Genomic DNA, 25,076 nt, shown 5'->3' on the forward strand with positions numbered 1-25,076 from the left:
AGACCAACAGATCGAAGATCAGATATAGCGACCTAAAAGGAATAGAACACAAAAAACGAGATTCCTGCCGAAGCTTGAATCGTCACCCGGGCCACGCCCACAAGCGCCCACCGTTCCGGCAGTTCCGTTGGGGAAATGCTAGGTAGGACAAAGCGGCGCAGGATGACCAGCCAAAAGGTGCAAAATCACTTTTGCCACTGGACCTTCTAGTAAGTATCACCAAAGCGAAAAAAATATTCGTGATCCGATATACACAGCAAAATGACAACTAGCTTATGATAATTTCCATGAAAAATAAGATATAATGCATTCATAGAAGGACGAAGCAGGAATTAGGAAGCCCTACGCTTCAACCGGAGCGAACTTCACACTCTGAACTTGTATATAGCAAATAGATCAAATAGGCTCAGAGAGACACGGGGCATAATCAAAGAAAAAGAACCGTTGGAGTGGCAATACAGCTAGATAGATAGATAGCATTTTCCAAAACACAATGCCCAGTCCAATGAAAAGACATTCATAAACCAGCAAAGGATAACTTTAATCAACCCAACTAACCCTCGATTAGAGCTGTAGTGTCAAAATGATAAAACATTACCAGAATATTAGCCACAGAAGAATATTAATTCCAGGAAACGGGTTGAAAACAGATCACAGCTGATAGATAAAGGAATGCAGAAGAAACACGTCCAACCAGCAACATCTTAATTTTAGGTAGAAGTAAATATCCATAAGTCCAGCTCAAAACTAACAGAACTGCTTTGTTCACATCACCAAATTTAAACAAAAATGCCTGTTGCAGGACTACAGGTAAAGGTAAGTGCCATAGCACAAGTTCTGATCGCCGCACAAGATAGTACTACTAAGATGGGACAACACTTCATTCATCATCCTCATCATCATCATCAGCGCCACCAGACGAGTTGAGGGCATTGAGCCTTTCAACAAGGCTGGCCTTCCTCTGCTCGTAGGTCAGCTTCTTGGGGTTGTACCTAAAATAAACAGAGGATCAGTTAGAGCTAAGCAAATATGGATTTAGGTTGGGGAGAGCATCAAGGTGTAGACTCTTTAGATGGCTATGTAGGATATACCTCTTGTGCTCCTTCGGTGGCTGCTTGGTTGACTTGGCCATGGTAGGATCAGCACGGATGGCAGCATGGACCTTCTTGTAAAGAGCTTCCATGTCATCAGCCTCAATCCCCTTCTTGATGTAGTCACTGAAGTGAGCCTGGTACTTCTCCGGCTCCTCGTCAGCCAGAGTCTGGATCAACCATATACGAAATAATTGAATCAGTAAGAATTAGAAACCTCATCCAAACAAAGCAACCCCCTGAAATGATCTAACAAATTGATAACACAACCATCTCAATAGAACAAAGGGGAAATGACTACAATCTGACACGCAACATGCACAGCATACCCTCATGTACTCAGCAACATGGCCACCATAGATGTACTTGCGGTGGACCTCAGCATCCAGCTGCTTCTCATCCTTCTTGAAACCAGCAAACCTCTTGTCACTGTGAGGAATATCCAGACCACCATCCAAAGCTCCCTGAAGCAACAAATGCAGCTAGTGTCAATTTTCATCAAAATTTACATGTGATCATAACAACATTTCTTACCACAACCAAACTATAGCATAATAAACTGTAAATGGGAATGTCTATCCTTTCAGTGTGGACTCAGATACAAGTTAATCTAAAGCAGAAACTTGATGTTTTGGAAACATGAACAGGTTGTAAACAATTATCAAGACTTAAGGAATACATTGCCAGCTACAATCAAATTGCAAGTAACATGTCGTAAGTACCTTCAGGGCACCAAAGACGCGGTTCCCAGTGGTAGTCCTAACAAGGCCAACATCCAAAAGAGCACGGAAAGGCCTCCTCTCATCAGCTGGTTCAACAGAGAAGTCTTCACCAGTGGCCTGAGAAAAAAAAAGGTCAACACAAATGTTGAACAAAAGTAACAGCAAAGTTTTTAGAATTAGAAACTCTTATGTTTGAATTTTACCTCAACATTGCCCTCATACTCCTGATCCAAATCACGAAGCTTGAGCACACGACGGGCCAAAAGAAGCCCAGTGCAGTAGGCTACAAAATGGGTGCCAATAATTTTATTAGACAAAATAAGTGGATTTAGTTTCAGAGAATACACAAACTTTTAAAGAAAAAAGTACCTGCAGCATAGTTGGTCAGACCAACTTCAAGACCATATCGTGGCAGCTCATGGGAGTAGGCAGCAGCAAGTACCATATCACCCGCAATACTTGCAGATACGATTTGTGCAGTGATGTCCTTGTTGGTCTAAGGTGATTGTGTTAAGAGATACAATGCCACTAATGCTCAAAGTGCCACAATAATAAGCAGAAACCAGGAGAGCAATGCACAAAATGCTTATATTTAAAAGGATACAAATCGCACAACGAATCTGTATTTGGGAGTATTGTACTTGTTCTTGTCTTGGTTAATCAACCTGATCCTTGCCCTGTAGTCTGTCTTACCAGCTGCAAACAAGCAAAAATACACTGTCAAAAAAACCCAGCAAATTACAGAAACAAGCCATCAGCTGAGCAGCCCAAACATACCGCGCCTTCTCTTGAACTTCACTTGGAAACGCTTGAAGTAAGCATTGGTCTTCTGGGTCTTCACAAAACCACCCTGCAGAAATCATGCAAAATGCACATGAATACATGCACAATTGAACTTCGAGAAACGAGCAATCATTTATAGAAGGGATTTCCTATGCTGCTTTCATGTTTCAACATTATACAAATCAATCAACACAAGCCAAGCAGCAAATGCTTCATTTACTAGTAATAGCTCGACTGATGACAAGGTCACTCTACTGAATAGCCACTGAACATGTAACGCCCTAAGATAATTCTCAGGGCACCGACAAAAATATCTCTACAAACAAACTCCAATATAAACAACAGTTCGCTATTGCTGGCATAACAAAGATATGAGCACAATGAGTAGATCTAGCGACCTAACAAATAATGCAATTTCTGAACGCTGAACAAGCTTTTAGACTCAAATAACTTTCATGAGCAGACTGAGGAGCATACAAAATAGCGCAACATATCCCATTCGCATGGATACGAAAACACATATACAGCAGTTAATACATTTACCGCGTACGCACTAATAACTAATCCAAGCGACTACAAAGACATTACGCCAAATAAACTTATGAACATCCAGTCCATTCCCGTCCTTCCCGCGAAACAGAAGTGCGTATGAGGAAAATACCACAAGCCATGCCACATCAGGTTCAACATCTTCTACTTCTGCCTAAACCACGATCTCAGTTAAAAAGGAACAACAGCATGAGCTCAACGGCCGCCACAAGGAACCCCTTGCCGCCGCGCTCGCCTACAGCTGCGACCTAAACAATTCACATCGGCCCCTCGCCGGCGAACAAATCCACCCAACCAAACGCTAGTTGCATAGGCACAGAAGCCGCGATCGACAGGAAAAGCGCAAACGGAGCGGAAGGGTTCGGGATCTTACCATCTCGGTACCCTGTGGTGGCTGTCGAAGCGGCGGCGGCGGCTGCTTCTCGTGGCGGGCGAGAGGGTGGGAGCGGATGGAGAAGGGTAGGGTTTATAAGGGCGGCTCCTCGGGCCCTTTTAACTCCGGAAGAAACCCTAGCCATCGGGTGGACGGATGGATGCCTTGGCCTTGCTGCAGTCGACGGTCAGGATCGGTTCGAGGGTGTTCCCGGGATATATGGGCCTTGCCTCAGTTGACAGGCCCTGGTTTTCTCCGTGGACACGATTTTGCATGTTGCGGATGGGCTGGGCTGCTTCGTTTCTCTGGGCTCAAATAAACAGTCTAGCCCAAATACGAGTGTATGCATAGGTGTGCACACAGATTGCTGGCTATAAACACTGTAACTCCCTTGCGTCAATTGTGGCTGCCTGAGGTTACTCGTGGGCCTCGTGGCCACCTTGGCTGCAACTGCAATCCAGATTGGTCCTGAGGTCTGTGGTGTTGCCGAGAAGAAAAAAACATAATAGTATCAGTGAGCATAGTTTCTAGATATTCACGTTGCATCCATCGATGACCACTTCTCTCTTCATTTTAATTGCAGGGCTAGTCAGGATGTTTTGCTTGATCTGTGTCATGCTGCTGGGAGGAGTTTGCAGTGAATTTGTGCTTAGCCCGTTGCTGGTTATCCTTTGGTCTGTAGGTACACCAAGCGATATGGTTTGGTTATGTAGTCAGCTTAATGTAGATGCAGTGCTGCCGAAGACATGTTAAAAGTGTTAACCTGCTCGTCTGAAGCCAAAGGTGATGATGACTAGCTATCTTCTGGATCAGCTTGGCTACCCATTTTATGTGCTTTGGATCGATGCGTTGTGGCAAGTCGCCCTCATTTATCCTTAATTAGTAGATGAAATTTCGATCTGATGCATGTATAGGCGTTGACGGGTTGAAGAAGAGTCGCATTCGTCAACTGGAGGAGATCTTTCACGTTTCACCGTGACGCCGGCGAAGGAGAAGCCTACCCAACCACAACCAGTCCAGTCCGCCGCTGAAGCTCAACCGAGACACTGACCGTCATTGGAAAACGACCGCGGCGGGACCTCAGAGAATATGTGGCGCGCGTAGCGCTGGGACGGGGGCCACCGCCGCGACCTCGACGCCGACGAGCCACACCACAAGCCGAATCTCTGAACAGCAATCCGCGCAATCCCGGCGAAATCCGCACCCCCCGCTCGCCGTCGCACCGGTTCCACTCGTCCCGGATCAATCCCCTCCTCCACACACCCGCCCGCGCCGGGAGACACGTGCCAGTGCCAGTCCCGAGTCTGGCCTCCAACCCAACCAGTTCGCCGCCCGACCCGCGGCGACCGCCCCCCTCGACCTCGAGGCAACCAAACGGATGGGAGCGGCAGCCTGATGCGATGAGCCCGCCCGCCATGCTGCTGCCCGTCGTCTGCTCCGCCGCGCCCAGCTGCTCCCCGCTCTGCCCGGTGCAGCCTCGCCGTCTCTCGCGGACCAGCCTGTTCGCAGCGGCTTCGCTCGCCGTCTTCACGGGCGCTGATTGCATTGGTACGGTTGCTTGGCAGGTGACGGCGTCGCACGTCGTCGCGCGGGTGCCGCGGAGGGTGGACGTGGGCGCCGCGCTCAGGTCCTACGCCGACCCGCTCGTCGCGCAGGTGCCCGACCGCCCGCCGCTCGCGGACTCTTCCATCCTCTCCCCGTACCCCAGCGCGCCGGACGACATCGTCCGAGGCTTCGGCTTCGGCGGCGCGGCCTCCGAGCTGCCCAGCACCGGCGCCGGCGCCGACGCGCTATGCTGCACCGGGACCAACCAGCCGCTGACGTTCGTCGCGGACCTGGCCGCTCCAGACCAAACTGCTACCGCCGTCACTGCCATGGTGGACTCGGCCCCCAGCGACGCCGCGGAGCGGGCCCTGTCGGACGCGCCGTTCCCCACCACGTTCCCGTCCGACGCGTCCGAGGTCGAGGACTCCGTGGCCAGGCTCATCGATAAGCTCGGCAAGCAGGTCTTCCAGGCGGAGGACGAGCTCACCGAGGCCTACGACAAGCTGAGGCTGTCGGCGTACGACGCGCTCGGGACCTGGAGGAAGACGGTGCGCGACGCGATCGGTGGGCTCAAGGTCTCGATCGATGCCAGTAAGGAGCAGGCCGCCGGAGGTGTCACGGACGCTTCGGGGGCGTTGCAGGAGAAGGTGGCGGGAGCTGGTGCCGTGGCTGTTGATGTTGTTAGGAAGGCAATTGTTGCTGCAGAAAATTCGCTGGGCGGCGCGGCAACGTTCGTTTTGTCTTCTTACGAATCCGCAAAGGAGTCTCTACCACCAAGTGTTAGAGATCTGTTGAGCACGTCTGAGGAGAAAGCTAGTCTAGTATTGAGACCAATCGGAAATGCTCTTCAACAGGTATGTTGGTCCAAGAACCTAACTGTGCTGGTCCTTGTTCTAAACATCACTTTACTGCTCTTCTCACTGAGCAAGCATGAATGAGCTCCTAAACAGTAAACACCCAGATATCCCCTTTTTGTGAACATTCCGCAATGAAAGTTCATCGTTGATGTAGCCACTGATTGATTTTACTGCATCCAATGATTCAGGTATATGTAATTGTTGAAGGTGTTGAAAAGAATGTTGGTTTGGACCCAAGTGATCCTATTGTTCAATTGGCAGTTGTGCTTGGAGGTTCAGTGACAATAGGGTAAAGGAAGACCTATTTGCTTTGATTACCTCACCTCTAGTTGCATCTTATTTTCAGAGTTCCTTCTAAATTTAGCTACATTGTAGGACATCATACTGGCTCTTCATATACGGTGGTTATTCAGGAGACCTGTCACCAGAATCAGCATTGGAGCTATTGAAAAATGATGGCAAAGCCGTACTTATCGATGTTCGGCCTGAGGCAAGATATTGTAAATCTCACTGGCCTTTTCTTTCTTTCGTGTCCCTTTTCATCTAAGCTCTTTTCTGAATCCAGTTCACAATACATATCCTTTTCAAATCAAACACTAGAAATAATTGTATTTATAACCTATTAATTATTAGCCACCTTCTGTCTTGGGTATTTTAGTACAACAGTTTACTGCCAAACTTTTTAGGCAAGAAATTTTAGATCTCACTAGCCTTTTCTTTCTTTCATGTCATCTGAGCCCTCATTTGTATCCAGTTCATAATTCATATCATTTCAAATTGCTATAAGGAATATTTAGTGACCACCTTCTGCCTTGTTGCTATAGTACAGCAGTTTGCTGGCAAGTTATTTACTCCCGACATGCTATTTCTTGCAACAAATTTATTTGGTGCAAGTATAGTTCCTGAAGGTTTTTGACATGTTTTCTGTAGCCTAGGAAAATGCAATCAAGCTGACTATCAGATTATTCCGTGTAGGATTTGAGGGAAAAAGATGGTGTTCCTGATTTACGCCGTGGGGCTAGGTCTAAATATGCAAGTGTAGCTTCACCTGAGGTATGTCTTATTTCAGTTAAAAAAAATCTCCAGTGGTACTTGATTATTGTTTTGATCACTCAGCGATTCCTGGACATTTCCTATGTATGCTTACACTGATTTCAGCTCCATTCATAAGGATTGAGTATTTCATTGTAATGGTGTCCTCCATGTCATGCTAGCAGGGGTTATTTTCATAGTTTCTCTGATAATTATTTCATTTGATTACCTTCTTTAGATCAAAGGCCCAATAAAGAATATGCTTAAAGGTGGAAGAGATGTTGATGATGCCTTACTTGCAGTTGTCATCCGAAACTTGAAATTGGTTAAGGTATGCTGTTAGAACTTAGAACTGAAGCATGCACTCTGTATCTGCCTTCTGATATTTCTTCAGAGTAAGTTATAGTATCTTTTTACCTGCCATTGTAGGGTGATTCAAAGGTCATAGTTATGGATGCTAATGGAGCCCGATCAAAAGCTGTTGCTAGGTTACTAAAGAAGCTTGGCGTGCAGGCAAATTTCGAATGCCTTATGTTTTACTAATAGTTAAGTTGCATGCATCCTTGCCCCTGTTTGAATTTGAATATTTGGGTGCAGCGACCTTACCTAGTTAAAGGTGGTTTCCAAGCATGGTCAAAGGACCTTCGTGTCAAAGAACTGAAACCTGAGACTGCATTAACAGCAATAAATGAGGTAAAAAGAATCAGAACCAGAAACTCACCAGTTAACCAGAAGGATTGTGCCAACTATGGCAATCTTGTCTCACCCCAGATTCATGTTCTTATTTTCTTTCAAAAACATGTCTGAATAGTTCATCTAGATGTTAGCTCTTGTGAGCGGACATTCAAAATGTTTCATAAATTAAATGTTCTACATAATCATACCTTATATTGCTGATCACTCACATTATTGTCTCAAACATGTGCAGGACGTTGAAGAAATCATTGAACAAATAAAGCCCACCCCAACTCTTGTGCTCGGATCTCTTCTGGTAGGCCACCGGTCTTATTCTCATTTTCTTGCCGTCTGCTTATGTTGGCACACTGTCATGCTGTTCCTGAATATCTTGCAACTAAATTTCTCTTACACTTTATAAGATCTGGTGCCGTTAAAATTTCAAGAGTACATACAACACAGAACACTTCTTTTACCTTTTTGTTGTCTTTATAGCTCTTATAGGAATTATTCTTTTTCCCCCTGAAATTGTTGGATGCATTTTTTTTCATGACAATTTTGTCTCTCTTTTTTGACAGGGCCTCTCAGCACTTTCCTATGCTATACTAGGTATGTGTATCACTAAATTATGTTGTTGTGTGATTTGGACTTCATACATTGCTTGGTTAAGATGTGCATGATGTGATACCAGAACAGTTATCTGGAGTCCAACCTAGAAAAGTAGCCCCTTGTTTGTGTTCTTGAGAGTTAAATACAAGCCACACCCTTCTTCTGATTTCTTGTTGCCAGTTCACCTAAACACTTCTGGTGATCTTCTTTGATTTGTCCATGATGTATACTTGTCTCCGGGTCTTTTAAAATCTGATTGGAAGAAACACGTGTACAGCTGAATTGGAACATCGATTTTGATTAACTGATCTTTGATCACTGTGTCTGCAGAATGGGAGACGACTCTGCAATACATCGCTGTTCTAAGCATTGGGCTGGTATGTAGTATGCTTGACACACAACATGTTTGTTTATTCAATATGTATGCGCCTGCGTTTATGGAAAACAAAACAATATAACTCTGCACTTGTATATTGCTGTTAACTGCAAATATACATATATCCACTTGCAAAGTGTGGCAGCAACACAATTTACCTGAAGTTCTCCTTTATTTTGGATAGACTATCTACTCGCGATTCTCTACATACGAGAGCTCCGAGGATTTGGAGCAGGACCTAAAGTAAGTTATCCTGGAGCTTGTGCCTGTTTTTAATCAAAATATCCTTTTAGGTTAAATTGAAGATCATTGCAAGTTCTCTATTTGCCTAGGCTGTTGCTGTCTCCTGTACAAGTAGGAGCAGAAGCGTTGTCATGGGCAGCTAAGAAGATAGAGCCGAACAAGGTGGGCCTGCCGACGTCCCCCTCCACGACGGCGGTGAAAGACCGGGTTCTCCAGGCGGCGGCGAAGCACGAGTCGCAGCCATCAGATTCCGAAGAGTCGTCGGCCCATACGGCCGAAGCATGAGGCGGTGGTGGTCAGCTCCAATCTGTGCAGCTGAATAAGAACTCAATCCGTAGCCCTCCGGTAATCTGTGAGTTCGATGGTGTTCTCTGATCTGTAAGTGATCGATTTGAGTCCCTGGAAGCCGCTGTAAATTAACGTGCAAGCAGTATTTGTAAGTCGTTAACACCTTGTGTGTGTGTCAGCAAAAGAGGATGTTAGCGTCGACAACCTTAGCTGGTATGAAAAATTCAATGCTGGGGAACTTGATCGAGCTTGTGCTCAGTGAAAACGAAGTACGAGCATCTTAAATCCCGGTCACCTGGTCAGATGCTGCTCAGGTACAAATACTGTACAGATTCTGGGGCCACTGGGTGAAATACTGAATGCCGCCCAGCTAATCTCAGGGTGTGTTCGGTAATCCTTAGAGGGGTCTAAAAAATAGCCCGTTCAATTAGAGGTATAAACATTTTAGATGTATATTAGAGGGGTGTTCGTTTACGGCCTCTAAAACCACGGGAGCACGCGGCGAGGGAGGAGGGGGAGGAGCTCGCGGCGGGGGCGGCGGGGGAGGAGCTCGCGGCAGGGGCGGCGGCGCGCGGGGGGAGGAGCAGGGGCAGCGGCGCGCGGCGGGCGGGGAAGAGCAGGGGCGGCGGCGCGGGGGCGTGGGGGGAGAGAGGGGGCGGCGGCGCGGTGGGGGGGAGAGAGGGGACGGCGGGGCGGCGGCGCGGCGAGGGGAGGAGCAGGGGGCCGGCGGTGCGGGGGGTGGGGGGGAGAGAGGGGGCCGGCGGCGCGGGGGTGGGGGGGAGAGAGGGGACGGCGGGGCGGCGCGGGGAGGAGCAGGGGGCCGGCGGCGCGGGGAGTGGGGGGGAGGAGCAGGGGCGGCGGCGCGGCGGCGGTGCGGGGAAGGAGCACGGGGCGGGGGAGGAGCACGGGGCGGCGGCGGTGGGCGGAGGAGCGGGCGGCGGGGGAGGGGCCGCGGCGGGGAAGGCGGGGCGGCGGCTGAGGAGCGGGCGGGGCCGCGGCGAGGGCGGCGGGGGAGGAGCTCGCGGGCGGGGGAGGGGCCGCGGCGGGAGAGGGGCCGCGGGGGAGGAGCTCGCGGGCGGCGGGAAGAGCAAGGGCGGCGGCGGGGAGAGCAGGGGCGGCGGGAGGAGCACGCGGGGCAGCGGCGGGGAGAGCACGCGCGGCGGCGGCGGGGAGAGCAGGGGCGGCGGGAGGAGCACGGGGGGCGTGGGGAGACGAGCCGAGCGGATTAGAGGCGTTAGAGCCCTCGGAGGCTCTAAAATTTTCTGGGGGTCTAATAGAGGGCCGTTCGTCTCCAGGCCTCCAAAGTTTAGAGGTTTCGCCCTATTAGATAGGGAAACGAACGGACCCTCAGCCAACAATCTTTCATCGAAATTTCGCCCGCAGGACATTGAATTTTTGTGATTCAAGTCACAGGAAATTTGGTCGCCAGCAGGACTGTGTTCAGTTTTTTTTTTCTCAAGGTGTCCTGTACGCAATTAACCAGTTTCTTGCTGAAGAAACAAGGGACGCTGCTTCCAGCCGTCCGATCGTCTCCGCGCTCCAGCCAACGGCTGTACAGGCGAGACGGGAGGCCAACGGCACGCCCGCATAGGATCCCACCCATCCCACAAAGAGTCAACTAGTCAAGCAACGTCTCTCTTCTCTTGCCAGCGGGCCCCCCACGCTCCCCTCCCTCCGGACCCCACCCACCAGACTAGCCGTTGTCCCCCACCTCTCGCCGCCGCCGCCGCGCCCGCGCCCCCCAACGGCCAAATCCACCGCGCCGCCCGGCCGCACGGGCGTATAAGTACCCACCACTCCGCCGCTCCCACTCCACCACTCCCTCGATCTCGCTCCCCTCCCTCCCTCCCTCGATCTCGCTCCCTCGCTCGCAGGCCACCAGCCCTCCCGCTCCCTCGGCTCCAAGCCTCCAAGGCAAGCGGCGGGCGACTCAGCGGCCCAGCGAGCGAGCGGCTAGACCGGATCCGGCGGCAGCGATGGCGGGGAAGTCGCACACGCACAAGGCGTTCCTGCTCTGCAACTACGTGCTCCTCGGCGCCGCCTCCAGCTGCATCTTCCTCACGCTCTCGCTGCGCCTGCTGCCCTCCCCGTGCGGCCTGCTCCTGCTCTTCCTCCACGCGCTCACCGCCGTCTTCTCCGCCGCGGGCTGCTCGGGCTCCTTCACGGCGCCCGCCACGCCCGCCCAGTGGCACAACGCGCACACGGCGGGGGCCGCGCTCACCGCCATCTTCCAGGGGGCCGTCGCGCTGCTCGCCTTCACCCGCACCTCCGACTTCCTCGCCGAGCTCCAGTCCTACGTCCGCGACGAGGACGGCGCCGTCATCCTCAAGATGGTCGGCGGGCTCGGCACCGCCATCTTCGTCCTCGAGTGGGCCGCGCTCGCGCTCGCCTTCTCCCTCCGGCTCGACGACGAGGACGACGACGACCTCCATGCCAAGAACTGGCAGTCCTACAACGTCTGATACTCTGATGCCATCACCTGGCGTCTGGTTTCTGGTGTGGTGCTGCCACAGCACAGTTGCGAGCAACCGAGCTCAGATATGAAGAAGATTCGTTGATTCTTTGCCTTCTGTTCTAGCATGTATTCTTGCTGCATTCTTTTGCACCACTATGTACTATTGCTGTTACCTGTCAGCTGAAAATGTCAAAGCATATATATATTGCTTTTGCTGCCTTTGCTACAAGTCCCATGTATACATTCTTCAGGTTTCATGCAAGCAGGTTACAAAACCCATTTCTGTAGTCTATTGTCAATTGAGCAGTCACATGCAAAGAATGCTTATTCATCAGAATCCCAGAATAAAAGATTCCAGACTCAATGAGCTCGCACTAAAACAAACACTGTTAACACAAGTTGCAGACGATGAACAATTTCAGAACAATGGCCTGCCGCTTGCGTTAACAATAGATAGATACATGTTGGACACATCAAGGCCAAATAAATCAACCAAGTATCCTTCATAAATCAACTTATTTTTTTGGCTAAAATTACAACATGTACCCAGAAACATTATCCAGGCCTCCATGTTGTCGAAAACCCAAGTTCTAGTTGGGTCATCTTCAGTCAGTGAAGATGCAAAATCAAGTTGCGCTTCCTTAGTCTTTGTACACACACCACTGTTACTCAAGAGCTCATCTTTGTGCACAGCTCCATTGAACCCTGATCCAACTTGAGGAATAAAGCTTCAGGATATCATCTTGTGAAGAACTCTACCGGGGCGAGGGGAACAGATTAATCTGAGGAGCTTCAGTGCCACCATTGTCATTTTGAATGGTTTTAGATTTCAAGCGCAGCTCAGGTGAAGATGCCAGAGCATTGATGGCCTCTTCTGGAGGTAAACACCGCTTCGAGAAGTACATGGCTATGCCTTTGGTCTTTTTGGATTTCACTGAAAAATAAGTAATATCATTTGTGAGAATATTTGTCAGGGCCAAGTATTCATATTGCCAAAAGAACAGGTGGAGAAGAGTACCTGGTGAAGAATCCAGGCCTAGCTTGTCAAGAATCTCTTTCTTGACCTGCAGAGAAACAAAGACAGTTTAGTACAAAACATATTATATCCATTTCACCCTTGCAGGTATAATCAGCTTGTAATCATGATACTGAAACAATTAAGCAAATCCAAATCAGTATGATGGCTTTGAATGCAAAAGCTTTCTAACCTTCCAATGATTATCAACAAAGTCAGATATCTCCCTCACTCTACGGTTTAGTTGATACTTTGAAACATTTGGAAACTTCTGATGCAGTAATTCGACCACCTTGTTGATACCATCTTGACATGATCGAATCACCTGAACCTGCATTGGAATTGAAGCAAAATGAAATCACAGCAATATGCTTGCTTCAAACAGATACTGCTACTATTTACTCAATACTTACAATTTCTGGTAGGTCTGTTTCTGGTATAGCAGATGCAGAAGCAGGAGAACCATTTTTCACATTGGACTGGTTAATATCCCCAGCACTTGCAGATGAGTTGTCAATAGTAGGCACATCAACAACCGCACCTCCCGGACAGATGCGCATTGAAAGAACTTGCAGACATAGTTGTTCAACCTTTGTTGTTCCCTTGAGGTCTTCAGCAGTCAGTAATTCAGCTTTTTCATGATTTAGGTTGGATATAACAAGAGGTTGGCTCTTCCGAAGAGCCTGCTCAGTCAAAGTGTTCAGGACTTTTTGCTGGCGGAGTAGAGACCTGAATTCTTCGACTTCTGTGCACTGACCAGTTGGTGAGCTACAGGCTTCCTCATCCTTATCTTCCAATAGGCTTTCTATTTGTATCCCCTGCAGAAACAAAACTCCAATGGTGAAATGAAGAATGTTGCTCATGTAATTGAGGTACTATAACACACTTAGAAGGTGAAACACCTACTGACACCAGATATATGGTACAACATATTTGAATGTGCATTAGAACTCAAGAAAAGCACAAGAGATGGAACAGAACTGAACAAAATTGCTAAAGTATGCATAGAACTTGTATCTTCCTACTTTCTGCTGCACCTGTATAGTTTATATCCCACTATTTTATTTTCTTGCAAGTTCAGCATTTAGCCGTAGAATAAGACTCCCACTGTTATAACCCTTCCATGAGACATAAACACCAACAGATTAGCGTATAACTTTCATGGAGTAGCATTTATCTATCTAGTGTTCAAGGTGACAGAATTGGAGAAGATTTGCTGATCTGACTAGTTTATGCATAGCAGGTTCAACAATATTTGGTTTGCTCTCATGTCAATGAAATTGGTAGGAGCTTTGTTGATTGAAACTAGCATTAAAAACTGCACCGCACCAAGACCATTGAGGTACTCAAATTAGCAAGAGACATCACTTGTTTAGTGCTATACCTCATTGTCCGAGAGATAGCCGTCAGGCACAACAAAGCTATCTTCATCCTCTTCATCTGTAATTTTGGAATCTTCCTCCATAACTTCATCACCATCCTTCTCACAGTCAGAAAGACTCTCACCAGGATCCTCCTATGTAGAACACAAAACATGAATATCTCTCACCAGCAAGGACAAAAAAGACACATGAATATCAACAAGTACCTCTTCCCATTCATCATCACTATCAACCTCGTAGTCAAGATCAGGATCCATCTTAAGTGGACACCTTGGGCCAACAACAGCACTGCAGATAATAGTAGAACGAATCATGACATTGCACTAAATAGGACAGAAATGATAAGTATATAGGTGACATGAGTTTTGCAAGCCAACCTTTTCTTCCTCCAGGTCCCATAATATGCTGGCCTGTTACTTTTGTCAAATTGCAGAAGTTTCCTCCTAATCAATCTAGTTTGCAGAGATTTAGCATTACTGGTGCCATGACATTGAACCTCACTAGTTGGTAGCATGTCAATGTCACTTTCAAGCTTATCATGTTCATTCTCCTGACTTGAGTTGTGACAACTATCTTCATTCGGAGTGGAAAGTATTTCATCAACCATATCATCTGAAGATTTTTGAAGCTTGAGCTCTTTAAATGCCTCCACCTTGGGTTTGCATCTGATACCCCATCTGGAGGACCTATTATAGCTAGATAGCTTCTTCCAACCAGTGACCTGCAACCTGTGAAAAAATATTCATTAAATCACTTCACTTTTGCTAAGTGTGCAGGTGAAAGAAATAGAGTTCAGGAAATGTTGCCAACCTACGAAGATCCTCTAAAACCCAGTTCTCTTGTTGAGACAAGGAAGAATCAATTTTTGATGTGGTTGCTGGTACTGCCTCTTTTTTGTCAATGGGACCATCAGCTGAGTCATTCTCTACAGATTTTTGAAGTTTTCCACTGTCTTTCTTAGTTTTGAAAAAGCGCTCCATCATAGAAGCTTGCTTTTGAATGGCTAGTTGTTTCTTAAGTTGTGCGGCTTCCTTCTCACGGCGTTTCTGTTCTTTCTCAGCTTCCTCTTGCTGCTTTTTCTGTTGTTTCTTCATTTCAGCTTCTTCCTTTTCACGACGCTTCTGTTCTTTCAGTGCTTCCTCTTCTTGCTTTTTTTGTTGTTTCTTAGCTTCAGCTTCTTCCTTTTCACGTCTCTTCTGTTCTCTTAGTGCCTCTTCTTGCTGTTTCCTTTGCAATTTCCTCATCTGAGCTTCTTCTTTCTCCTGGCGTTTTATTTCCTTCTCAACTTGTTTTTGCACTTTCTGAATCTCCTTTTCCTAGAAGCCCAACCATAACTGCATTAGTGAGAGAGAGAAAAAACTGTGCGCAATTCCATTGATATACTAATTTTAATATTATATCATGCTCTCACAACAAAAAAAAGGATAAAAGAGAACAAAGCACACCTGCAAACATTATATGAACTGAATAAACATATTTCCTAGTTCAAACATGCAAACTGCCATCCCAGCATAGCAAGCCTCTAATAAATACTAACTTGTTTCATCATTTATCATATCTGAATATCCGGAAGTGCTTAGCTAAAGAATAAACTGGAATACTACCGGTGCACAATAACAACTAATCCATCAAAAATTTACTTGAAATTGAACAAACCAAACATCAAACTTGGAAGAAGGGACACCAAAATCAAGCACAGTGCAACCACTTACATTAGCAGGCAAGTTTCCATTCTGCAGTTCAGATACACTCGCATCATCAAGTCTGCTAACATTTTGGTCGTTTTTCTCTGCTTCTTGCATCAATTCCTTAGCTGTTGACCCAGCATCTCTCACACCTCTTTATTGACAAAAGTACACATTAGAACTTTTGGAACCTCAAGGAACAAAGAAATTGTGTGTGTGGATCAATAGAAATGCAAGAGGTACATACCTTTCTGTGTTGTTCTTCTGAATCACTCGTTCCACCATTAATCTCATCTCTTCCAGGTTCAATGATTTATTCAATTTTAATGATGCTTTCCTGAGATCATTCACTTGGGTTTCAACTCGTCGGTTTTCCAGAACTGACAAAGTTGCTGCCAATGATGCATTCACTTAGTGAGTGGACAGATAAGAAATATAGGGAATAGGGAAATTAAACGTTTACAGGCTCTGTTACTACTTGTACAAATAGGTTGATTTAGCATCAGGTTATTTTAAAAGTAACAGAAGGTATAAATGTCATTCAAGAAACACATCATGTATTTAAAGAATGTGACAGATCCTTCACATTTTCGGCAGCAAAATGGAATATGTACAGGCAGGGACAAAAAAAAATGGCTTGGTATGAGTAAGAACAAGGTTTTCCTTACAATAGATGGCATTGATCCTATCATGGATTTTCTTTCTGACATATCTCCTTGTACTCAGAATGCTGCGTGCTTTCACAGGCATCAGCTTCAGATCTCTTATCTGCACATGTATTACAAAGATTCAATTTTAATGAAAAATGCAAGGAAATCGAATCAAAAGAACACCAAGTTGTAAAGGAACACCCATCTTACCTCCCAGCACCAAAGAGCTGACTCTGATTCATCTTCCAACACATCAGCATCCGGGGATGATTTCCCGTACATCATCCTCTGCCCAACGAGAAGGACAGAGCTACGGACCGAAGCCATCGACACACCCTCCAATCCCTTCATCTTTTCATATATCTCGTCCACCAACTTGGTCAGCCCAAGACTGCTCTCCTCAAGCAAGCAGCCAACCAACGCGTTGCCGGACAGGTTCCCACCATCAAACCGCATCTTGCGGTCAGAAACCCCCTTGTAGTACTGGAAGAGGCCCTCGAGCTCCTGCCGGCATCCAGTGACAAGAGCGTCCTTGTCCGCGTCAGCAATCGCCGGCCCGTCGGAGGCCCTCTTCCGCTTCAGCTGCTTCTGCACCTCCACGATGGTGTCCGTCAGCGTAACAGGAGACTGCTGCGTCGCCGCCACCGGCTGGCTTGATGGTGCTTGCGCCGGGGCCTCATCGGTGGCCATCGAATCACACGACTCGAGCTCGGCGGATCGGTTGAGAACAACGGGGCCGTCGACTTGCATCTGCGATTGCCCCAAATCGTCGCGTGGCCCCGCGCCGTTGCGGTCAGGGGCTTCTTCGGGGCAAGCGACGCCGAGAACCATGCCGCCGCTCTCCATCGCGGGAGGATTTGGATCTCGCAGCTGCTACTCCAGCAACTAACAGCGCATTCCTCTCTCCAATCTTTGTTCAAACAATGGTCTACTCCACCTAGACAACGACAGAAAAATGGAGGCATGGCGTTACAAATACGGTAGTAGTAGAATCTGCACAAACTAGAAACCGCGATAGATGGCTTTCGAAAAAGATAGAAAAACAAACAGATCGCAAGAGAACACGTTTCAGCACAAATTGAGACATGTACCTGCAGATCCGCGGAGTGCAATCGCTGGAGGAGGGAGCGAAGCGTGCGGCCGGAGGATGGCGGCGGCGGCGGCGGCGGAGTCCGCGTCGGCCTCGGGGAGGTGGGCGGCGCCTGCGGTGGATCTGGATTGGGGATGTGAACGGGCGCGAGGAGGGAAGCGGAGAAGATTGGAGGAGAGGAGAGGGTGCCGAACCGGGAAGAGTATTTGTAAAGAGAGGGCGCGCGCGCGCGCGCGTGGGAGGGAAGGAAGAGGAGGCGGCGCGGCGCGCAAAATGTTTCCCGCGGCCGGCTGTTTCGAGAATTTCGTTTCGTAGATTTGGCTTCCCGCGGGGCGGCCGCCGCCGTCTCGATCGGGTGGGGCCACGTGTCTGTCTGTTCTGTTAGAATGAGCCCATACACGTCCACCCTTTTTATTATCCCCTGCCAGACGTTTAGGCCTGGCCCATGTTTAGACCGTCCGGTTCCTGCTATGGTTTGTTTTTTATTTTTACTTAAAAAAAATGATACAGTCCTTTCTCTCTTTTGTCGATGAATCATGTGCCCTGTTTGGTTAGTTCCCTTGTGAAAATTATTTGTTGATGTTAATCCATATAGTGTGCTAAGTTGGATACGGTTAAATATTTTCCGTAACGAATAAATGGAGTCTATTAATTAGTCGATGGAGCGTTAGCACGTGACGAATCATCAAAGCACTGAAGGTTTGATATGAACCACCCGAAACCACATGGACGCTCAATGAACACGACAAGCGTGTCAAGTTAATCATGAGTTACTGTATTACCGGTGCTCTTAATAATTTGAGTATTAACAAACTATGTCCATCGAAAAATCCATTAGATGTGTAAGCGCTAGATCAACCGCTCCCGCGTGCACCCACCCCCCCCCCCCCCCACACACACGCGCGCGCGCGCGCAAAACATCCATTCAATTTCCATTTTTGTATTTCTCCATTTACCCATTCCTTCCCTCATCTTTGTCTATTTTCTCTCTTCAATGTTTGAGTTCAAAATTCATTTATTTCCTCTTGAATTTGACAAATGCATGCCTTCTCTCCTTTTCCTCCCTCAACCCCTCTCTATCCCATAGATCAAAGCCCCGTGCTCCAGTGGATCTTTTTGCCTATTTTGCCACGCACACACCATTGTCTCTCTCTTGTTTTTTCTGTCCTTTTGCCTTTTGCCTTTTGCCACGCACATGTTCGTTCTATGTTTTGTCTCACTAAAAGTTATGCTTATGTTTTATTTTTACAATGAACAGAAAAAAGAGATTATTATAGTTCCAATCTGGTTAAATCTCTCCTGAAAATTGTATATTTACACCAATCCACGTGCCTAGCTAAGTTGTCTGAAAAACATTTTTACAAAAAAACATGATGAAGCACTAGTGTGTTACAATTCCAAGCACTAGAGATGATACACCCTAAACCACCTAACAAGGAGTCATGGTTACTCTGTTGTGGGCTTTCTTATTTTTTCCATCTCAGGCTCTCAGTAGAATTAAGGCCAAAATATCATATCCACAAAAAAAACTTTTTAAAAAGTGACAAAAATGTTTTGTAAGAATTCTCTATAGAAATCCTAGGAGAAAAGTTTGTGCAAATTGTTACTCGCAAAATTTGTGAGAAGTTGTGGCAAACTTTTTAGAGAATGGTGGTAAATTTCTTTCAGAAGCTCTTTGTTATTTTTTCATAGTTTTTATCAAAACTTAGAGAAACATTTCTTCACCTTTTTTGAATGTCCGCAAACTTTTTGTTGTCAAAACTTTTCTGCAAAGTGACCGAGATAAATGGATACTCTAAACATTCATTCAGAAACTTGTCAGAACTTACAATCGGACTCTCAAGTCCCAGCAACACGCATATTGTCTCCTTTATTTTTTGAAATGGCACGAGTATTTCTGCTACCTAAATAGTAAATGGACGGGCAATGATGCATGCCATGGCAATTGACAAAGCAATGCACGAACGACCTTGACGCATGGAATTGTTCGATGGAGTCGCCGAGTTTACACGCCACAGCTCACTGCACCCTCAAAAACCTGAAGGGCTCGAGACAAAGGAGCCAGCGAACAGAGCAGCTAGTAAAGCACAACGAATCACCAAACGCATTGGAAACCCACACCAAACCACACCACCAATCACGTACAAATCCAAATCCCACGTCTGAGAGAAGCTGGAGGAAGAAGAAGAATGCAACCCACGCACGGTTGGACACGTATCTACTTGAAGGGCCTCCTGCCGATCCCGGCCGGCATGGACACGCTGGAGTCGACGCTCAGCCCGCTGATCGACCGCGTCGGCCGGTGGCGCCCGCCGGCCACCGACGCCGCCGGCGTGCCCACCCGCGACGACGGCGCCTTCCAGAACGGGCTCTTGGCCCAGCTCCCGATGCTCTGGCCCAGCCCGAACGAGAACCTGGGCTTCTCCTGGGCCGCCTTCTGCTGCTGCTGGTGCTGCTGCTGGAGCAGCTGCGCCCGGGCCCGCGCCTTGGCGGAGGCCGACAGCGTCGGCGTCATGTAGTTGGGCACCCCGCCGAACGCCGGGCAGCTCGTCAGGCTCTCGTCGTCGCGGATGCTCATGCTGCCCGCCCCCTTGGCGGGCGCGGGCCTCGTGGCTCTTGGCTTGGTGGAGTAGGCCGAGACCACCGATCGGGCCGGTGTCGCCGCCGCCGTCATCGTCATCGGCGTCGTCATCTCGCGGTGGACGACGGCGAGAGCCGTCCGGGGTTTGCTGGCGGGCTCGACGGGGCGGTAGGCCGCCTCCGGATCGTGGCGGCGCTCGATGGGCGTCCACCACCAGGGGCTCCGGCCCGACTGCAGGTCCGCCAGGATCGCGTGGGCCGCCATCGGCGTCGCCTTCAGCAGCTGCCGCCGCCGACACCGAGACGACAGGGCAACAAACGAACAGCGCGTCAGTCTCGGTCAGCTCGCGCGACACGACAAAGTGGAGCGACAATCTCAACTCCGACACCCGCCAAACAGCGACGGCGCACCATTGTTTTCCTTTTAGGTGGCCGATCAAGCTCGTGGCTTTGCCATGGCTGGGCTGAGATGAGAGTGGGCTACGTGTGTCGCGGTACCTGATGCGAGTAGGCGTAGGCGAGGGCTCTCTCGCGCTTGATCACGGCCTCCACCTTCCGCTTCGTCCGCGCGTCCGCCTCCTCCCGCGTCAGCCGGCTGTCGTCCCAGATGCCACCGTCCTGCGATGCCCGGCCGGAGAGCTTCGTGTCACCTGGCCGTGCGCGAAGAGAAGTGAAACGAACGGCTGGAACAGAGGGTCCTCGCTCACCTGTGAGCCGGCGCGCCACCTGCCGCCGTCCCTGAGCATGGCGCCGTGGTGCTGTCGGTTGCGCCGCTCCATGGCCTCGACGCGGCTGGCGCGCACCTGCGCCTGCACGCGCACCATCGTCTGCATGCACCGCATCGCCTGCGCCGTCTGCCGCCGCACGCTGGCGCCCCGCATCACGCCCTGCAGCCGGATCAGCCCGCGCAGCGACTGGTAGTTCCGCCGCGCCTGCAGCCACCGCCATCACCGCAGAAACGCAAATTAGACGCGACGTCAGAAACCAACGGCGGCGACGCGCGCGAGCAGGAAGCTAAGCGGTAGAATGGACTTGCCATGTAGCCCCGGAACGCGGCCTGGATCGCCACGGCAGCGGCGCGCGCGCGGTCCGGCGGCGCGGCGCGCTGCCTCGCCGCGCGGTGCCGCCTCGGCGGCTGCTGGCGCCACTCCGTCTCGGCCCTGCTCTGCTGCTGGAGCTGCTGCAGCTTCTGCTGCTGCTCTCTGTCATGGTCGAACCTCCTGATCAGCGGCGGCGGGGACGGCGGGGGAAGCGGGAGCACCACGGCGGCCGGCTTGTCCTCTCTGCTGCGCTCACGCGCTGGTACCACCGGCTGTGGCAGCGGCGCGGCAGCTGAAGCAGCGCTAACGGCGACGGCGGGTCTGGCGGGCGTGATCTGGTACTGCGCCCTGGTGGCGGCGTAGTACTGGCGCTGCTGATCCATCTCCTCGTCGCCGAGGATCTTCTCGATGCTGCTCGGCTCGCGGTACAGCGGGATGTTGATCAGCGCGCCCGCCGCCGGCGACGCCGGCTCCGCGTAGGGCCGCGACCGCCCGAAGCCGCCCCATCGCTTCTTCTCCCTCGCGTGCCCGTGCGGCGGCGGGTACTGCGCTACCAGCTGATGCACCTGCACGCCATTGATCGATCTCACCTGTCAGCACATCACTACCCCACAGTAATACTCTTTTGTGCTCATTTAATCTTTGTTAGTTGAAATTTACGCAAACACTATGCATGGTGACAAATTTTCCTTGAAGTATAACCTAAGCAATCGCTAAAAGCATTAATAGAGTAAGACGAACTTGGCTCGTCGTATCATGACGGTTCTTGAACTCCCAAAATGCACACTTGTATTCTCAAACTTGCTAATTGTTTTATACGAGCTCTAAATATTTATATTTTCCATTAAGTGCGTGTCTAAGAAGCAGGCTGATAAGACGATGATATGGACCTGACATGTGGAGCCCACGTATCAGTCCTTTCTCTCTTCTCCTCTCGGCTCTCTCTCATTTCCTTCACCGGCGGTGTAGCCCACGCTCACCTGCAGCGGCTCCCGCATGCCCACGGGGCGGAGCGGCCATGCAGTGGCTACCGCGCACCCGCGGGGGCGGAGCTCGCCCGTGGGGAGAGCGGCGGCGGCGCACGCCTGCAGCGGCTCCCGCCCGTCGGGGGACGAAGCGACAGTGGAGCACGTCTGTCACGCCCGCGGCGGCTCTTGTCGGGGGTGGAGGAGCGGCGGAGCACGCCCGCAGCGGCTTCCGCTCACCCATTGGGGGTGTGGAGCGATTGTTGGCGCCGTCAACCCTCGGTGGAGAAGAAGAGGAGAGAGAAGATAGGTGGACCTGACATGTGGGCCCCACATATCAGGTCCGTCTCAATACCCAGTCAGCAACCACGTAGTGTAGTTTAAAATAAATAAATGTGATTTGGATCTCACATGAAACAATTAGTAAGTTTAGAAATTTGGATGTGCATTTTGGAAGTTTGAGAGCCGTTGTGTCCACAGCGAGTCAAGTTTGAGGGCCCGCAGTGTATTTTACTCTTAATATAATGAGGAGTTTTGAGTAGCAACTTACATTTGTTGGCTTCTCCTTGGGACTGGAGGTAAAGGCCTTCTTGAGTGCAGTAAACCAGCTTCCTTTCTTGCCCATCTCCTTAACATTTCTCCTTGTTAAAACCCTTTAACATTTCTCCCTTCCAAAGTCCTGTGTAATTCCATCAACAACAGCAAGACTGAAAAGGATGCTTTGTAATGATGAAGTGTTGTTCTTTGTCCTTTCTTTAAAAAAAACACTCTGGCTGTGTTGAATCAGAAAGGCTTTTGTCTGAAGATGTAGAAAGTAGAGCGCTAGTTGTAGAATTTTACATGCCTGGCTCACTCTCTTGTGAACCTTTAACTAAAGTTCTAGAGATGACTTGAAACACAGGAAACTTATAACAATAACACTGCGGAAACATACTTTGAATCTATGATCGGTCTAAGAACTAGCTTGTGAACAGATAATATCATTGCAGGCTGAATTTCAAATATGTGGTAATCCTTACAGAACCTGACATTGCTAGCAATTCTAGTGCCTTTACAGTCTACAAACAGCTTTCAAGTAGCAGCATAACTCCACATAGATGGTGAATATGAATGAGATTTGGCAACTGCCTTTCAAGATTTTCTTGTACAACTTCAATTGCTGGCAGAAGTTCCACAGGCATTTTCCACTTTAATTAGATTCAGCAGAAGGTTAAGTTTTTCTGTTTTTGTATGAAAGAACGGTGTGGCCAAGTTCTATGTTTTAATGTCATGATTGAACTCAATTCTTATAAAAGAAATTCTGTAACGTGCAGAAAACACAGCATGATTTGCATATTACAAGGAAGGATCATCTTATGATCAGAACTGAAAAGTGGGAGAAGGGTGTGAGCCACAGGTGCATACCTTGTGCTTAAAATTGCAGATCCTCCCCACGATCTAACTTGCACTTCAACAGAGTTGCAACGCAGCCCTCCCAACAATATAATTCCCTAATTCTCCCTGAAATCTTCACGAGCTCACGACATCTCTGCATTCATTCTCGATCAAGCCTTCAGTTGTTCAATTCATGCAGGCATGAGGCATCGGCGGACCGCACCTCGCCATCGCCTTTTTCCTCCGAACTCTCTGCAGGCCGCGAGAGGCCCGTCTTATAGATCTCTTTGCGGATTGGTGGTGGATGGGAGTGCCCACTTTCCCACTCGATGACACCCGACCAACCTTGCTTGATTGCCAAGACTCAAAAGGCAGCATGCACATCGCTGCAGCTGCAGGGAGGACTTGTGGGGCGCTGTTTTGTTTTTCCTTGTCTTGCCTTGCCTTTGTAGTGCTTCAAACATGTATGGTTAGGACTTGGGACCCCTGCCATGTGTAATGTATACTTGTAGTTGTACAACATGGCTTGTGCAGTTGTACACAGGCCTGGAAGGCTGCAACCTGATTGGTTGAAAGAATATCCTATATATTCTGGGAGTCTACAAGAAGTTATGATAGGTTACAGTAGCAGGTAAGGTATGTTTCACTATCATTGGTCTGAGTAGATACTGGATACTTACCTGGATTTCTTTTCGTGATGTTTTGCTTGGTTGATGAAGACCAGTCGGCACTCTGAACTTTAGATTAAATTCATGGCCACTCAGACAGATGCGCCTGCCTTCATCTAACAGTCCCTGTTCAGCTGTTATTGTGCATCGCGCTCAACTACGAAATTCAGAAAAAAGGACATGTTTTTTGACAATTAATAATTATGCTAATGATTCAATTTCGCAAGGTTCAGTGGATTTTTAACGTGGGCAATGATGCTGTCATGATCGTGCTGGTTGTTGGTTAATCGGAAGCTAGCTTATCTGTAACTAACCTACGCTACAGTATCCTATAGCAGCCAGTGATCTGGTAACTTGATGTCTCTGTCATTGCTCTCGCTTGAGGATGAATCCTCCGGACCATCATGACGATTCACTTACAACTGTCATCCTGATAAGCAGCATATATATTGTCAATGAAGTTACCATCAACAACAACCAGCAAGCATCTTCTGTGGGCCAATGTTCTTGGCTTCTTGCCAATGCAGCTTGTATCCATGCAGTGAGTAATATATTCCGTCAAAAATTTCTCTTTACTATGTCAAACTTTTGAAATACTAGCTGCCAACTTTTTGAAAATATTAATTCCGGAACATAAAAAGGCAATAGTGGTCAACAAAAGAGTTTAGTAGTAAAAAAATGCCCCGGGTGATTTAACATTTCACCACTGTTTCTTAACAATATATAAGTGGAACGTGTTGTAAAAGAAGGGGGAATGAATGGGATTGAGTGGCTTAAGTGCCGAGGAGACTGACAATGGAGTCTTGCTTGCAAGGTACTCCAGAGATCAAACGCAACTTAAACGCACCTCATAAGATAGAGGCCTAGGACGCTAGTTGGGTCCCTGGTCCAAATCACGGCGCGGCTTAGTGCTGGGAGTTGCTCCTAACAGGACATGAAGGGCCACGGCCATGGCCCCCGCTCGTCGTCAACTCTGTCCTCATCTCGATTTCGGCAACTGTTTGGCTCCTGTTGGAGCTGTCACCTCCG

General features: G+C 48.8%; 5 protein-coding genes across 6 annotated transcripts; 2 read left to right on the forward strand and 3 right to left on the reverse strand.

Annotated features, from left to right (window-relative positions):
* Positions 1-673: 673 nt before the first annotated feature.
* Positions 674-3,630, reverse strand: LOC112895702 (60S ribosomal protein L5-1). The gene is made up of 9 exons (XM_025963686.1): positions 3,519-3,630; positions 2,591-2,663; positions 2,418-2,509; positions 2,183-2,309; positions 2,017-2,096; positions 1,814-1,930; positions 1,421-1,555; positions 1,092-1,261; positions 674-992 (listed from the first exon to the last, which is right to left on the reverse strand). Exons 1-9 carry the CDS (start codon positions 3,519-3,521, stop codon positions 881-883), a joined length of 909 nt encoding a protein of 302 aa, XP_025819471.1. The 5' UTR covers positions 3,522-3,630; the 3' UTR covers positions 674-880.
* A 1,155-nt stretch (positions 3,631-4,785) lies between these two features.
* Positions 4,786-9,464, forward strand: LOC112893849. Its single transcript, XM_025961362.1, has 13 exons — positions 4,786-4,987; positions 5,084-5,917; positions 6,109-6,209; positions 6,296-6,410; positions 6,896-6,973; positions 7,191-7,283; positions 7,382-7,465; positions 7,550-7,645; positions 7,881-7,943; positions 8,206-8,236; positions 8,567-8,613; positions 8,797-8,855; positions 8,945-9,464. Exons 1-13 carry the CDS (start codon positions 4,919-4,921, stop codon positions 9,138-9,140), a joined length of 1,866 nt encoding a protein of 621 aa, XP_025817147.1. The 5' UTR covers positions 4,786-4,918; the 3' UTR covers positions 9,141-9,464.
* A 777-nt stretch (positions 9,465-10,241) lies between these two features.
* On the forward strand, positions 10,242-11,877 carry LOC112891718. Its single transcript, XM_025958655.1, has one exon. The coding sequence runs from the start codon at positions 11,120-11,122 to the stop codon at positions 11,603-11,605; it is 486 nt and encodes a 161-aa protein (XP_025814440.1). The 5' UTR covers positions 10,242-11,119; the 3' UTR covers positions 11,606-11,877.
* Positions 11,878-12,082: 205 nt separating this feature from the next.
* LOC112891717 (chromatin assembly factor 1 subunit FSM) lies at positions 12,083-17,176 on the reverse strand. 2 transcript variants are annotated; one of them, XM_025958654.1, is made up of 12 exons: positions 16,541-17,176; positions 16,349-16,448; positions 15,928-16,072; positions 15,708-15,834; positions 14,806-15,311; positions 14,373-14,723; positions 14,202-14,283; positions 13,998-14,129; positions 13,027-13,431; positions 12,807-12,944; positions 12,617-12,662; positions 12,083-12,532 (listed from the first exon to the last, which is right to left on the reverse strand). In XM_025958654.1, exons 1-12 carry the CDS (start codon positions 17,174-17,176, stop codon positions 12,354-12,356), a joined length of 2,847 nt encoding a protein of 948 aa, XP_025814439.1. In that variant the 3' UTR covers positions 12,083-12,353. The 2 variants fall into 2 exon arrangements, with proteins under 2 accessions (XP_025814439.1, XP_025814438.1); XM_025958653.1 differs by having other exon boundaries at positions 12,083-12,662.
* A 2,066-nt stretch (positions 17,177-19,242) lies between these two features.
* On the reverse strand, positions 19,243-23,862 carry LOC112895994 (protein IQ-DOMAIN 14). The gene is made up of 6 exons (XM_025964029.1): positions 23,410-23,862; positions 22,556-22,684; positions 21,037-21,606; positions 20,708-20,932; positions 20,499-20,618; positions 19,243-20,283 (listed from the first exon to the last, which is right to left on the reverse strand). The coding sequence occupies exons 2-6, from the start codon at positions 22,628-22,630 to the stop codon at positions 19,639-19,641; spliced, it is 1,635 nt and encodes a 544-aa protein (XP_025819814.1). The 5' UTR covers positions 22,631-22,684; positions 23,410-23,862; the 3' UTR covers positions 19,243-19,638.
* Between the last annotated feature and the right edge of the window lie 1,214 nt (positions 23,863-25,076).

This window comes from Panicum hallii, chromosome 5 (assembly GCF_002211085.1).
Source record: "Panicum hallii strain FIL2 chromosome 5, PHallii_v3.1, whole genome shotgun sequence".
In the NCBI taxonomy this organism is placed as follows: domain Eukaryota; kingdom Viridiplantae; phylum Streptophyta; class Magnoliopsida; order Poales; family Poaceae; genus Panicum; species Panicum hallii.

Bases quoted from the DNA above. Each gene is read 5' to 3' on its own strand.
- LOC112895994 (XM_025964029.1), bottom strand. From the start codon at position 22,630: ATGGGCAAGAAAGGAAGCTGGTTTACTGCACTCAAGAAGGCCTTTACC. The intron at 20,933-21,036 runs GCAAGTCCATTC...CGGTGGCTGCAG, and splicing joins CCGCGTTCCGGGGCTACATG to GCGCGGCGGAACTACCAGTC. The intron at 20,284-20,498 runs GTACCGCGACAC...CGGCGGCGGCAG, and splicing joins CCTACGCCTACTCGCATCAG to CTGCTGAAGGCGACGCCGAT.
- LOC112893849 (XM_025961362.1), top strand. From the start codon at position 4,919: ATGAGCCCGCCCGCCATGCTGCTGCCCGTCGTCTGCTCCGCCGCGCCC. The intron at 7,646-7,880 runs GTAAAAAGAATC...AAACATGTGCAG, and splicing joins CATTAACAGCAATAAATGAG to GACGTTGAAGAAATCATTGA. The intron at 8,614-8,796 runs GTATGTAGTATG...TATTTTGGATAG, and splicing joins CTGTTCTAAGCATTGGGCTG to ACTATCTACTCGCGATTCTC.
- LOC112891718 (XM_025958655.1), top strand. From the start codon at position 11,120: ATGGCGGGGAAGTCGCACACGCACAAGGCGTTCCTGCTCTGCAACTAC.
- LOC112891717 (XM_025958653.1), bottom strand. From the start codon at position 17,176: ATGGAGAGCGGCGGCATGGTTCTCGGCGTCGCTTGCCCCGAAGAAGCC. The intron at 14,284-14,372 runs GTTGGCTTGCAA...TATTATCTGCAG, and splicing joins GGGACCTGGAGGAAGAAAAG to TGCTGTTGTTGGCCCAAGGT. The intron at 13,432-13,997 runs GTATAGCACTAA...TTGTTTCTGCAG, and splicing joins GCTATCTCTCGGACAATGAG to GGGATACAAATAGAAAGCCT.
- LOC112895702 (XM_025963686.1), bottom strand. The intron at 2,510-2,590 runs GTATGTTTGGGC...GCTTGTTTGCAG, and splicing joins GAAGTTCAAGAGAAGGCGCG to CTGGTAAGACAGACTACAGG. The intron at 1,556-1,813 runs GTACTTACGACA...TTGTTGCTTCAG, and splicing joins GCGTCTTTGGTGCCCTGAAG to GGAGCTTTGGATGGTGGTCT.